The sequence below is a fragment of the Eptesicus fuscus genome, chromosome 6 (genome assembly GCF_027574615.1).
Source record: "Eptesicus fuscus isolate TK198812 chromosome 6, DD_ASM_mEF_20220401, whole genome shotgun sequence".
In the NCBI taxonomy this organism is placed as follows: Eukaryota; Metazoa; Chordata; class Mammalia; order Chiroptera; family Vespertilionidae; genus Eptesicus; species Eptesicus fuscus.
Window position 1 is genome coordinate 93646172 of NC_072478.1, and position 14656 is coordinate 93660827.

The 14656-nt window shown below is 42.4% G+C and overlaps 1 protein-coding gene across 10 annotated transcripts in view; it reads right to left on the reverse strand.

Annotated features, from left to right (window-relative positions):
• EBF1 (EBF transcription factor 1) overlaps window positions 1–14656 on the reverse strand; it is a 385879-nt gene that overhangs the window by 91237 nt on the left and 279986 nt on the right. For 6 of the 10 annotated variants that reach the window (XR_008556430.1, XR_008556431.1, XM_028154681.2 and 3 more), the window contains exon 9: window positions 11240–11373. Coding sequence is in view for 8 of the 10 variants with exons in the window: in XM_028154681.2 (XP_028010482.1) it covers window positions 11240–11373 (134 nt within the window). In the remaining 2 variants the exon portion in view is untranslated. The remainder of the gene's footprint in view (window positions 1–11239; window positions 11374–14656) is intronic. The other 4 variants (XM_008147667.3, XM_028154680.2, XM_008147666.3 and 1 more) reach the window with 1 other exon arrangement.

Here is a 14656-nt window from a genome sequence, read left to right on the forward strand (position 1 = left end):
GTTAAAGATGGCATTTTTTAAAAAAATTATCTTCAGGAGTTCCTGAAGGAAGCTGAAATATGAAAAGGATATATTTGTGGCAACTGTCCTGGCTGAACCTCCGTATTATATCTCTGTTTCCCCCGAAGTGGATATGACATAAATCAGGGGACGCCAGCTCTTCTGAGGCCCTCCGTGTATTCTGGTTTGCTCCCTAATCAGACTTCTCTGGGTTTCATAACACAGATTTTTTTGTTCCCAAGAACTGCCTGTCTCAAAGGCAGTCTATGATTTCTCAGGGAACGTGAGAGAACGCCAGTGGAGGCAGTTACTGTTTCACAAACATTCTGGTTTCCCTTTGTCCTTTCAACAACATAAATTTAAACCAATGTTTAGCAAAATATGTTGGGTTCCATGAATTCCCAGAGATAAACTCTATGGATGAATGTCAGAGGAGACTTTTGAACGACAAGTTTCAGGAACTGAATTACTAGTACATGGGGAATTTGAAAGCTAGCTTTTGAATAGTTAGCAATATTTCTTAAAACTGTCTGAAATCCCTCTCATATAGACACAGATACAGAGTACAGAGTACAGAGGTGTAGATATATTTTCCTTATTGTCTGTTTCCCGCGACTAGAATATAAGCCCATTATGATATAAACTTTGTCTTGATTTCACTGTGATGTTTCCAGTTTTACTAGTACCTGGAACTAGTAGACACTCAATAAACACAGAGTGGGGCAAAAGTAGGTTTGCAGTTGTGAGTACGTGAAGCACAGAGTTTATTCTTGTATTATTATTTATTAACTAGTGGCCCGGTGCATGAAATTCATGCATGGGGGGGGAGTGTCCCTCAGCCTGGCCTGAACCCTCTCCAATATGGGACCCCTCGAGGGATGTCCAACTGCCGGTTTAGGCCCGATCCCACAGGGACATCCCTCTTGCAATCCAGGACCACTGGCTCTTAACTGCTCACCTGCCTGCCTGCCCGATCGCCCCTAACCACTCTGCCTGCCGACCTGCTTGCCCCCCAACTGCTCCCCCTCCCGCCGGCCTGATCGCCCCCAATTCCCCTCCCCTACCAGCGTCATGGCCCCCAACTGCCCTCCCTGGCCGGTCTCCCAGAAGGTCTCCCGGTCTAATTAGCATATTACCCTTTTAGTATAGATCATATTTTCCATACAAACAACTGTAAACCTCCTTTTGCCTCACCCTGTACTTGTTGAATGCTGAATGAATAAATTCTGTGATGCCATTAACCACCCCTAATAATTAGGATAAAGATTCAATGAAGTCCCTTATCAACCTACAAAAAAGAAATAATCAATACCACCCCATTCAAAAATCTTGTTACTAAAGAAAAAAAAAATCATTTTTATTTCGTCTCCACAAACTTCTTGGCAGCCTCAATAAGCATTTGCAAAAACATACCACCCAATTCTTCTCACCAAAAAAAAAAACTACCCAGGTCCCTAAGTCAATGCAGTTAACTGTACAAAACAAAACAGCAACAAGATCATCTTTCAAAATAACAGCTTTTGGAGGGGTGGAGGGAGGAGGGAAGCTAAACGGAATACATTATGCTTCAACTACCTTTGGTTTTGTGGGTTGATTTATTTATTTATTTTTTGGTAATTTATTTTTTAAATAAACTTTCTCCAGCTCTCTTCCCAGGATGTAAATCTCGAGCCAATTGGGCCCATTAAAGACTGGAACCCATCCTGACCATCTGGGAGTTGGAGAAGCGCTGGTGAGTTCCTGAGGTCCGCAGTATTCCAGGAGGAGGGACTGGGCCCGGCCACGCCAGGCCCTGTGGTTTGAAACAGCACAATGAGCTCTTTCTCAAGGCTTGTTTTTCTAAGTTCAGTCAAGAAGGGACATCATTCCTTAATCGGGCCTGGCTTAGGGTCCTGGGCTCCTGCTTGTTTGTTTGGAAATTAAAATATAAAAGAAAGAAAAAACAAAGCCGGATACATTTATGGAAGAGGCTGAATGTTTTTTAGCAATGTTGGAAGTTTGTGGGCCTAATCTTTGCCTATGGAATTAGGAAAGAAAACTCTAAGAACCAAAAGGCTGACAGATGGGGAAGCAGGGAATTAATTCACCTTTCAGCAAGACTTGTAGGGTCTTTCAAAGCTCTAAGAAAAGGACATCAAAATACTAAACAGAGACTCTTTCTAACTTGTTTTGTGTGTGTGGTTTAGTTCATATTTGCATACTGCATACATTATACTTGCATATATATTCAGTAATTCCTTGATTAACACGTCCCTTCAGGAAGTGAGCGGCACAGGAAACCAAAGCCAAACCCCTCTGAATACTGTGCCATCCCAACTGCTCTCGCTGGGAGCCGTACAGGGACGCATCACACACGTCACAGTCAGAGAGAACACAGTGATGACTCAGGGCCACTGTCATTGTGAGCTCTCATCAACGTGCTCCACAGTAATCAAGTTCTTCATCTGCTTTTTAGGTTGCTCCATTTCTTCCCTTGACACTAACCTGTCACTTCTGCTGTCCCCGAACCTGCTTCTAACCACCCGCCTCTAGCTCGTTCCTTTGCTATGAGCTGGGCTGGGGGAAAAGATAACATAGTTTGTTAAAAATTACTGTTCTGGTTACCCTAAAGTCTTTTATTTTATGTGTTTACTTTTTTTTCTGATTTCTGATGTCATGCTGAATTTGGGAAGTTTAAGGTCATTGTCACACTCTTCTCTGGATAAATGAGGTTTCACTACATTCTTATTAAATGGTAAGAGGTGCCTCTGGAGTCAGATGGATTTGGGTTCAAGTTGAGGCTTTGCAAATTACCAGCTGTGGCCCTTGGAAAGTCACTCAACCCCTACCTCTCTAACCCTCAGTTTCACTATCTGGGAAGGGAGGGGGGATAGGGAAAAGGGGCCAGCTATGTAATTAGTGTTATTATAAGGATTAATTGATATAATGCCTGTAATGAGTTAGGAGAAGGTCTCACTGGCATCGATCACTACAAAGTGTTAGTTTTATTAATACTTAATCCTCACCATACCAACAGATTTACACAGAGTTATTTATGTGCAGCCTTATCGTACAACAAATATATCTAAATATAAACTACCTAACCACAAATGCGTTTACAAAAAGTAAACTGCAATCTGTCTGTCTGGTACTGATACTTCAGGGCATCATTGAGTACAACAGTTGCTAATGAGGAGCATTTGTGTGAATTAATTAATTGATTAATTAATATCATTCAACAATGTTTCATATAAATTTGTATAAATTAATGTCTTTGATGTGGAAAGCTCTGTGCTAGACACTGTAGGAGACGAAGCTGAATGTAGCATGGACCCTGCCTCTGAAGGCGAGAACAGCCCCTTAAATAACATTAAAGATACAAAGGTATAAGGAACCTTATATGACCATATAGGAATTCAGAAAGAAGAGAAAACAATACCAGCTGCTGTGCGGGAAGACTTCACAGTCAAAAGTGATACTTTATTGAATCTTAAAGAAAAGAAGATTGGGCACAGAAAGGAGGGAAAAGCATTGTGGAAGGAGAAACGGCATAAGCAAGACAAGCACGCAGAGGCGAAAACTCACTATGGGTAAAAGGAGCAGCCAACACCTCAATGTGCCTGGAGCGTAAGTTAAGATGCCTCGTGGGCAAGGATGTTGAAAAGAAAGGGTAGAGCCTTGAGGGGAGTGCTGGAATCCCAAACCAAGGAGCTTTAAGAAAAAGGAAGTCAGTAAGGTTAGTTCCGACCACCAGGAGCCAGTCCAGCAATTAGCACTGAGCACATATCTATATATATAAAAGCCTAAGTGACCATCAGGACCGAACCACCAGAACAACCGGTCGACCAGTCGCTATGACATGCACTGACCACCAGGAGGCAGATGCTCAATGCAGGAACTGCCCCCTGGTGGTCAGTGCGCTCCCACAGTGGGAGCACCGCTCAGCCAGAAGCCGGGCTCATGGCTGGCACTACTAGGTGGCAGCGGCATTTGGCACAGCAGGGCAGGGATGAGCAGCAGTGGAGCTGCACCCGGCCCCAGCTGGGGCTCCTCCCTGGCCGCCTGCCACTTCAGCACTGCTACATTCCACAGGGGGTGGTGTCAGACTGCCTGGCCTGCATGGATCAGGCTGAAAACGGCATCCCTAGAGGGGTCCCAGCTTGCAAGAGAGCACAGGCCAGGCTGAGGGACCCCACCCATGCACAAATCCATGCACGGGGCCTCTAGTATGAAATAAACACAACACTATACCGGTAACTATTCTCTTCACAGGAGTTACATGACTGCAGTCAGGTATAAACTCTGTCTTTGATTCCTGTTCAAATTAGAACCCATTACACTTCCATGGTTTCCATTCTCAAGTTATAGGCACATGAGTGAACCTCCTGAATGTGCCGTAAACTACGAGCTGAAAATGTCATCTTAAAGTCGTTTTTAAATATCCCATAATTATGAATGTAGAGGATAAATTTCAAGCACCTTAGCCATTAAAAATAAAAATATAGACTAAAGCATTTTTAGGAATAAGGTGAGCATGGTTGTAACTGTATCCATATTAAAAAGGCCATTAGACTATTTTTAATCTGTTTTTTAATATGCTGGCTCATTCTGAAATGATTTCCCATAAAAATAAGTTGGGCTTGAAAGGTGTTTTTCAAAGTCATATTCCAAATTCATTGCAACTGATTCAGACTGCTCCTTTTAGTCTTTAAAAATAAAGTTTATAATTTTTCATTAAGAATCTTCCACTTAGTAGGTAATCAGTAAGTATAGATTCAATATAGACTTGGCTACTTACATATTTAGGAAAAAGTAGGTGACAATGAATTATTGTAAACCCATGCCTTTAATCAACTTTGAATTAAACTTACATGTGTAAGCCTCAATGTAGGTAAAATAAATGACACAACTATTTACACTATAACATTTTCAAAGAGATAATATTTGAGAGGGTGTCCTGCTCCACCCTTTGTAATTTCCTTTTTTATTTTAGTGGAATTGTTTCTCATATAAATGTAGTAGAGATAACGAGTGTTAGAGTGTCAATGCCATGTAAAATTTGGGAAGTATAAGGCAGTATGTTAAAAGGAAGTATATTAAAAGCCAATTGGATTCCAGGTGCGAGAGGAAGCTGAATGGGTGGGGGAGGTCGGTGTCGAGAGCACTGGGCTGTAATCCCAGCATTAAGTAGCTAATGCGTTCCCAGGGCAAGTCACTGTAGGGCTCTGGAACCTCTTTTCCCTCACTTCCAACATAAAGCAGCTGCCCTTGATGCCTGGAGAGGTTCCTCTAAGCCCTCAGAGTGTGTGACTCTCTACATGTGGTTCAGTAAAAATCGAGGGCAGACAAAAGGCCTGGGAAACTTCCGGTGGGAACATATATGAGTTGTAGCCACTCATTCTCTAAGGTCACAGAGGAACAAATACTGTTTTTTTATTTACAATCCTTCCTCTGAGCTATGTACACAAACAAGCATTGAAAGTGGAGATAGGAAAAAGGAAAGCAATCAAGAACTGCATTTAAAACCCCGTTATCCAACTTTTGGACCCAAGAAGCAAAATTGCTCCTCAGCCCCCAAACTGCCATTTACCCAACCACATTCACCCATTGGTTTTCCTCCACAGTGCTCCATGTGACTTCTCCCTACCTCTGGGAATGCAGATGGAGAAAACCCCCATACAGGGGTGAAATCCTGGCTTCTCCCATCTGAGCCAAGTGGCCCTTGGAGATCTTTAAATATTCCTGTCCTACAAAGTTGCACGGCCTCTAATGCCAAGTATGCACTGACTCAAACTAGATGCAAAACATGAACGAAATTCTGTTCAGAGCCTCACAGCATTAAAGAATAATGGCTCTAAATATTCCTGGTCTGATCTGAATAATACTCTGCAAATATTTCAGACGATTCCCTCACCTCTACCCCAGCCCAACCACCTCATGATTGAATTTCATGATTTTATTTCATTAACATGAAATCCAAATGCACAGCCATCACCAATATATCTTGCTGAAGGTGATCCCTGAAAACGGTTCTGTCGTCACTAACGTTTGGGACATGCCATGTACTATGTTTTGGGTATTCATAGTGCATGCCAGTCTCTCCAAAGCTCTGCAAAGTCCTCGACCAAGGACCAGTTGAATTATTTGACTCAACATTTCCCAGACTTACCAAGAAAAACCTCCCTCCCTTGTCTCCCATAGGGTACCTATTGATATCTAAAGAGCTAGTATACAGTATTCCATACAACTATCTGGAAGATGATTAGAGCAACGTCGAGGTATAAGTCTCCGGTTTATATGAGATACCAGAATCTGAAATGTAGAGGGGGGAAATACTAAGGACATATCAAGAGGGAGATCCAATTCTGTGGCTAATTAAGGGGTTTTGATGAAGTTCAAAGAAGCCTTTTGCAAATAAACATGATAATTGCATATTGCAAGTGTGCTCGCTCTAAAAGTAGAGAACAATAGTGGAAGAAAAGAAGCCACTTCTTGCCCATCATCACTCCCCCAGTCCTCTGACTTTGGAGGGAGCCTCAAGGGAGTCAACTCTAGATAGAAGGAATTACTAGAATTGTAGCTGATTTCAAAGAGGATTTAATCTAAGCCCCTCATTTTCAGATGGGGGAACTGAGGCCCAATGACCAACTCTGACTAAAATCTGGAAGCTCTGACTGGGCAATGGAAGGACTGCAGTCAGTATGCAGGTCTCCTGACTGGCTCCTTGCCCACTGCTACCCCACTCAGTCTCAGCCTTTGCTGGGGTGACTGTCTGTCTGCAGTTCTCTGCACCCTCTGCTCCTAGCCAATCCCACCACTGTACTTTCTTTACCAGCAGCTTAAATACCTTAAGCTGTATGAATTCTCTCAGAGAGTTCAGTGATTACATAAAAGGACGGTGAGAACCTCAATTGTCTAGCACAGAGACCCACCCGTATGTAACAGGAAGCTTGACTGGTTATTCGAACAGCCTACTTCTGGCTACACCACTCCCTCTGCCTTCTAGAACCTTGCCTCAAATTTGCAACTGCAAATTGAACACTGGATTATATAAACATATTATGAAACTCTCTAATTTGTTTCATGGGACCAAGTTGTTTTTCCAAATGAAACACCAGCTTCCACAAGCCTAATTTTAATCACCCATAGTACCTAGCCCAGAGCTAGACACCTAGAGGCAAGCCAGCCAGTACTCACTGTTGAGAAATTAGAGGAATTCAGAAGGAGATACTAAAATAATGATTATCTTTACAAACCAATAGCAGGAGCCCCTTCCTCCTCCAAATCACATGTTGGTAGGAAATCAAAAGCAACCAAGTACATCTCTGACCAAGAAAATATTCAACTCATATTAAAAATTAGGACACATCAACCCTGTTGGTTTTCTTGGGTTTATGTTAGAAGGGAAGGGAGAGGTAAAAAGAGGAAGAAACATCAGTGACTAGAGAGAATCACTGATGGGCTACCTTCTGCACTCCCCCTACTGGGGATCAATCCCACACAGACATGTGCCCTGACCGGGAATTGAACCATGACCTCCTGGTTCATAGGTCGATGCTCAATCACTGAGCCACACCGCCAGGGCTACAGGTTCGTGTGTTTTTTTAAGTCTTTTGGGGTAAGGCAGGATAAGCACAAGAATATCAATAAAATAAGTTGCTTTAAAATGAGAGAGAGAGAGAAGAGAGAGAATGAAGGGTTAGAAACAATGATGGAAAAGTAACAAAGATAGTGAACCAAACTCACAGAAAAGCCATGGAGTTCACCTCAAACTTAGGATCCCACAGGAGGCAGCCCTGAGTTAGGAGCAATGGAGTGCCACCTTTCTTCTTCCCAACCCTCAAGGGACAATCAGTGAGCTAAACTGAACTACTCATTTGCAAAAGATTGGGTTGGTAGGGGAAGAGCACAGATGAGGGAAAATTAAGCCAGCCCTATTTTCTCTGTCTCTTTTTAAAAATTCTTTAGCTAAAAAAGACTTAGCTGCTAATCTAAAATGTTACCTGCCTGTCCTCACCCACAAACCTGCTTCCTAAGAGCTTTAGGCTATACAATGAGAAAATGGAGAAGAAATCCAAGTTTATTTATAACTAGAGGCCCGGTGCACAAATTTGTGCACCAGTGGGGTCCCTTGGCCTGGCCTGTGGGATCGGGCCGAAAGAAACCAGCTCTCTGACATCCCCCGAGGGATCCCGGATTACAAGAGGGCGAAGGCCAGGCCAAGGGACCCCACAGGTGCACGATTGGGCCAGGGAAGGATGCAGTAGGTTGGCCAGCTGGGGAGGGACCACAGAAGGGCTCCAGGGCTTCTCCGGCCTGTCTCCCTCAGTCCCAATCGGCCGGACCCCAGCAGCAAGCTAACCTACCGGTCGGAGCATCTACTCCCTGGTGGTCAGTGCACATCATAGCGAGCGGTTAAGCGGCCTTTAGTATATTCTTTTTGACTGGTTGAAAGGCCAACCAGATACTTAGCATATTAGGCTTTTATTATATAGGATTAAAAGACCTTGATTTTAGAGGTGGCATGTCCTTGAGACCACATGGCCAGGGGACAAAGATTTCAGATAGATAGTGGTCTTACTCTAGCAATGAGGTCCAAATAGGTTAACTGTTTTGCCTAAAATCACTTATGAAGACAAAGGAAAAGGCTGCCTTCTGCCCCCAACACAAGGCATGTACCTTTCATAAGGATTAAATCGTCCTACCAACCAGTGGCTCCACCACAAACATATACAACTAGAAAGTGGTAAAATCCTTGGGTCAAATTTTGGCACAGGTTAAATCATGGACAGTTAATAAGGTGAGCCCTGTAGTTGTACTATCTAGGTTCAAATCCCACTTGATAACTAACAGCTCATTTAACTTCCCCAAGCCTCAATTCCTCATCAGGAATTGAGGCTTGGGTAAAAAGAAAATGACATAGTATACAGATGTTATAAGACTTGCATGAGAGCCATAACAAATACTTAGCACCTGGCAAAAACTAAATACTCAATAACATTAAATAAAATCTGTCATACTCTGCATTTTTCTATAAGTTTTTCATAAATATCTTCTCTTAAATATTCACAGTATCAAGTTTTCATTCTATCCAATGGAAGCCTAGAAAAATGATCCCAAAATTGACTGATATCTTTTGCCCCTACCAAAATAAAAGGTACTTGACTACTACTATTATTACCACTACTACTATGCCATCTGTGTGTGTGTTTTTTCTCCTCTTTCTGTTCTTCTTCCCTCTCTCAATATTCCATTTGCTTGCTCATTAACCTGGGCTTTTATTTCCTTTGTAAAAATGTACATTGTAGCTCAAATCCCATCTCTATCACTATTGGGCTGTGTAGAGTCAGGCAGGTTTCTTAACCCCTCTGACACTGGGTTTACTCAGTTGACCGGGAACAAGGTGGAGGTGCATGTGAATGACTTCCTGATGGGTGGATGAACGTATTCCACAGTCAGTGTAGTGCACTTGGGCTAAGACAGACAGGGGTGCTTTGTTTGACTGGCTGGTTTTTGGCACAAGGTTTTAAATGAAGTTCAGACTAACTCACCTTATTCTCAGAGGTTCAATGAGACTTACTGCCAATTCTGAGCCCCACTTCTCATTCAGACCTTACACTGACTGCAGTGACATGGATAAGTAACAGAATGACAGATAGAAAGGAGTGGAGATAGAGCCCACAAGACCTGGTTCAGGCTGGGCTTGTATAGACTGCTGTCTTCAACAGGGACGAAGACAACTGGTTGGCCGTCAAACATGCCATGTATGTGATGCTTCTAATTTTACAACGCAATGGTTCTGACGGAGAATGGGCTGCAGTCGGCACGGGGAACTCATGCCTGGGATGTTCTAACTTGGACTACAATTACTCTGGGAGAATGAGAAGCCCATCCCTGATTCAGCTTTACCAGAGCTTTGATTCTCTGGCCAAGCACATGCCACTGGCTGGCTGCATGAGAAACACAAAGGGAGAGACAGGGCTGGCAAGGGGCTTGCCAGGGTGGATACTGGCAGTGAAAAGTGCACATAGAAAGCTTAAAAAGACAGGCTCAGCTTTGGAAAGATAAACATAATCAACAACCGCAGTCTGTACTCTGCTTATCTCGATGGCCCCTCTAAAGAGAAAACACAAATAAAACGTCTAGATGGGATAAGCAGTGGTGGGAGAACCACTAGAAATGGAAATAGAAAATCTGAGTTCTAGCTCCAGCTGCCTACTGACTTCTTTGTGTGGCCACATGCACACCACATTCACTCCGTGGGCGCTGGATGGCTGCTTTCAGGTTGTGTAAGGGTGTATCTCTAAGCCTCAGTATCCTTATCAAGACAAGATCCATGCTAAGTAAGAGTCATTACCTGGTGGTGTAGAGAGAGTGACATGATCAATGTCAAGCCAAGCACAGTGCCTAGCCCAGAGTAAATCTCAATTAAGTTGAGCGATTCATATGATTACTTGCAAAGTGAGTGGGACAAATGGGCCCAATATATGGTACATTGTGGCCCTAACATTGTTTTTATTCTAAGCTTTGGTGAGGTGAGAGAGAACGGATTATCTGGCTGGGAAGTCTAGGCTCAGAATTTAGAAAGCAAAGGCAAGTTTGCCATGGCATCTATACAATGGTGATGTTTACGTTTTGTAATCTTGATCTAACTTGATTATTGCTACGCAAGTCAACTGGCACGTTAAAATAATGATCACAGTCCTTGGTTGCTGTCACGCACTGAGGTACCCGAGACCTGTAAATTCCTTGGTCTGGTTCTTCCAGGTTCCCCTGGCAAATCGCTCAGTTTCTGAGTCACTGAATAAGTCAAGGACCGCCTACCCCTAGATTATTACTGTCATTTGAATGGTGCTCCTTGAGGATGGGCCTACTAGAGACTCCACCTGCAAACATTCACAGATGACTCCCTTGCTAGAGTTTGGACGAGGCTTTTCCTATAGATTTTGTGACCTCGTATCTCCTTTCTAACTGCCAATATCCAATAGGACCTCCACCTCATGGCAAGCCCAACAGGACGAATGACCAAACAAAAACTCTCCCAGTGCTAATGGGTCAGGGGATGGAAGTCATTTCAGTGAAAAGGGCTGCCTCCTGGTAAGCCCAACCCATCTTTCCTAGTTTCCCCGAGTCCTGGACACTGGTGCTGGCCCACCCAGGGTGGCACCACAAATTCCACACACTCTATTAGACATTCAAGTGTAGACAGGATCTTCCACTAGACCAAGCTATTAGATATTAATGTTCAGACAACACCTACCTCACTCCAGACCAGCATGGTACCGAATATGACCTGTAACCCATCAAAGAAATTGTCCCCTATGATGATCACAGTCGCGCCTCCCGTCGTCCATCCTTCACTCGGGCTGATGGCTTTGATACAGGGAGTAGCTGCTTTTCAACACACATGAAAAAGAGAAGGAGTCTGCTGTTAGAATCAAACTTTAATGATGGGAGACTTGAGAAAAAGAAAAAAAAAATCTTTTATCTTTTCACTAACAAAAAGTCCTGCAAGATCTCAGCATTTCTTAGCCGCATTAGGACCAGAAACCTTAGGGTGCAATTTCAGTTTTTAAAAGCATTCTTTTCATTCTTTCTATTGAGAGACATATGTTTTTCCCCAATCGTTTTCAAACCTGAAATCTTATGAAATAGAAGCAATATTTAATTTACGAAATACTACAGATTATAAAAAATGAACAATGAATGACTTTTTGGAACACACTGGAACACTTAGAGAATTGCTTCATAATGAAATAAACATCCTGAAAATAAAGCTGATAGATTTTTAGACAAACATTTCTGTCCAATGGGAAGCAGGAAAGGAGGCACAAGCAAAAATTATTCTTGCTGAATGCCTTTTGTCTGTAACACTAACATAGAACATGCCTCGTTAAAAATCATTAAGATTTTTTTTTCATTAAATGTTATGGATTCCTTTTTATAGGTGCAATGTGTGCAGGTCACTTGGGGTGAATTATGCAACTGCCCAGCTGAGTCAGGGCTGAACCACAGAATCTCATGACCTTTGTTTTGCTGTCATTCCCAGGCATAAACTCCTAGAACTGACTTTTTCAGAATTTCATATCTCTTCTTTTTCCATTATAAATGGCCCTTGGAGATGGGAAATAATTTGCAAATACTGCAATTCCAAACAGACTGGAGGTGGTTTGCCTGATGAGCATGATGTACTTTCAAGAGAATTACTGGGCATAAATGTAATTGTAGGATTATGTTTTAGAACTATCTCAGAGGGCACCTTCCTTCCCCTGAGGATTTTTAACTCTGCGATGCCATGCTGCTTTTGCCATGATTACTTTTATGAACACGACCAAAGCAAAATTCTAGAGTGAGGAATGTGTTGTGCCAGGAGAGAAAATGAGACCCTCCTCTATAAAAAAAGTTTATTAAGTATCCAAGGCTGACTTTCCAAGTATTGAAGCCAATGCGAGCACCAGTTAATTTTAATGGGACAAAAAACTGGCAAAAAATTATTGGACTTTGTCAAATTTGGCAAAAAGTCATGCTTTAACTTTTGCAAGAAAGAAAATATGAAGCCTAGCCCAATGGGACCATTGCTCACGTGCAGCCACACAAACAAGCAGAGTGGGTTTGATTTGGGTTCAAATTAATCTTATAAAATTGCATAGAAAAATTAGGAAATATCCAAACTAAACATTTCACGTTGGCTGAACTCAGAGTAATGCATTTACAACTCAAACTGGGCAGCTCTGATGCCTTTTCTCTCCTCCACTTTCTCCCCAAAACAAAATAATTAATCAAGAAAATGTAAATGATTCACGACTTGAAAAATTCTTGTCCAATTTTTAACACACATAAAGGTTGTGATTCACAGTTCCATGGGCCTAGGACTTCTTCTTAAGCAACGTTTTTCTCTAAAAGTAAAACAGGTTTACATGCATGATCAAGTATCCCAAACCAAGGATAAACTATGATGTATGATTTCAAGCAAATTATGAGAGAAATAAACTACATTTCACAACTATGCAAAATTCTTCAAATAAAAGCAGCTTGGAAACATTCTAGTTAATGTCTCAAAAATCTTAACTCTTAATTTCAAACTCAGTGTATTCAGTTGCTAGAGTGGAGTAGAAGAGGTCTTGCTCTATCTCTTAATACTTCTGAGAAGAATGGGATATTGGTTTAGCTGAACTGGCCTTGAAAGAGTCCCTCCTGATGGGAAAGTGAGGAATCCAGTGGTATTATTAAATGTAGATCCTGTAATTACCTTCATAAAACACAAAATTGTCTTGGTGTTTGTGTCTGGATTAATTTTTTAATTCTTAGTTTGTTTTTTAGTCACACAAGTATGTTTCTTTAGATAAATATGGTCTCCTCCAGGCTTTCTCTTCATTGCACAGAAGGAGACAATGTGCTGGTGTATCTTTGAGACTCACCTATAGTTAAGATGTTACAACAGCATAGCCAATACCTGCTGGATTTGGACTTGAGCCCCTCCCTCTTCCTCTTCTTTCCGTTTGTTATTTGTAGGATACAGAAGGCATGTAAATGTGTGTGCACGTGTGTTTATGTGTGTGCTTTCAAACATTTCCTGAGAAAAATTGTGTCTTCAAATTTTGTGAGCAACTGTCCAGAAACAAAGCTAGATGCAACTTGTCAGAGGAGAGAGAGAGCAGCAAGTTTGGTGAGGAGACAATATATGACACTATCTTATTAGATTTTTGGAGAGAGAAGTCTTAAAGGAAGTACCCCAGGAAAAGAGTGGCACATCTCACCTCCTGGTCCATCCTACCCCAATACTCAACGTCAGCCACTGTCCCTGCTTGGAGACTAGACGCCATTTTTAGAACAGGTAAGTCATGCAGCCCTTTCTAAGTTTAGACCTCACCTGGTTCTAGAGGCACTCTTACACATCTGGATGTCTTAGCAGTCTTGAGCGGAAGCTCTATAGTACTTCCCCAGTGGGAAGCTAGGAAAATATGTAAAGGAATCATGGACTGTGCCACCGAGAGAGAGGGGTGAGAAAGAGATGTTACCGGCATCTAGTACCAGGAGGCTGAGAATGCTGAGTATCTAACACTGCCTGGGATGGTCCTCCAACATGACGAACTCTAAAATATCAAGAGTGCATTGTAGAAAATACTCTACCGAAAAGACCAGGCCCAAGTACTGGTGTTAAGAACTGACAGATCTATACAGGTCAAGTCAAGAAACACAGATGAATGAAACAGTGCAGGGTTTCAGAACAAGCATGAGAGGGAAGGATGGCCACTGACACTAGGAACTGGAGAAGCAATGGGGAATGACAGGACACTGACGGTTTGCTGAATACGCCCCCCACCTAAAGGTGTCACTGCTACTCAGCTCCAGCCATCGGTAACTGCACACAAACACAGGCCCGGGTTGGGGGTGGGACTTCAGAAAAAGAGATGGGAACCCAGATTTTTATGTGAAATTTCCAAATGTTTAAATGTTGGCAACTAATTCAATAAATTGTGTTGGCTAAACAAAATGTTGATGAGTAGATTTAACTCATAGAATACCATTTTACCCTTCCACCTGAGTCACGAATTTGCCAGACTAAATGCAGCCCAGGAAATACTTGCAAATATGACCAAACTAAGGTACCCAAATGTCCACAGCAGTACTGACAGTAAAATATCCAAGAGTCTAGGTGCCCCCAGCTAGAGAGTGG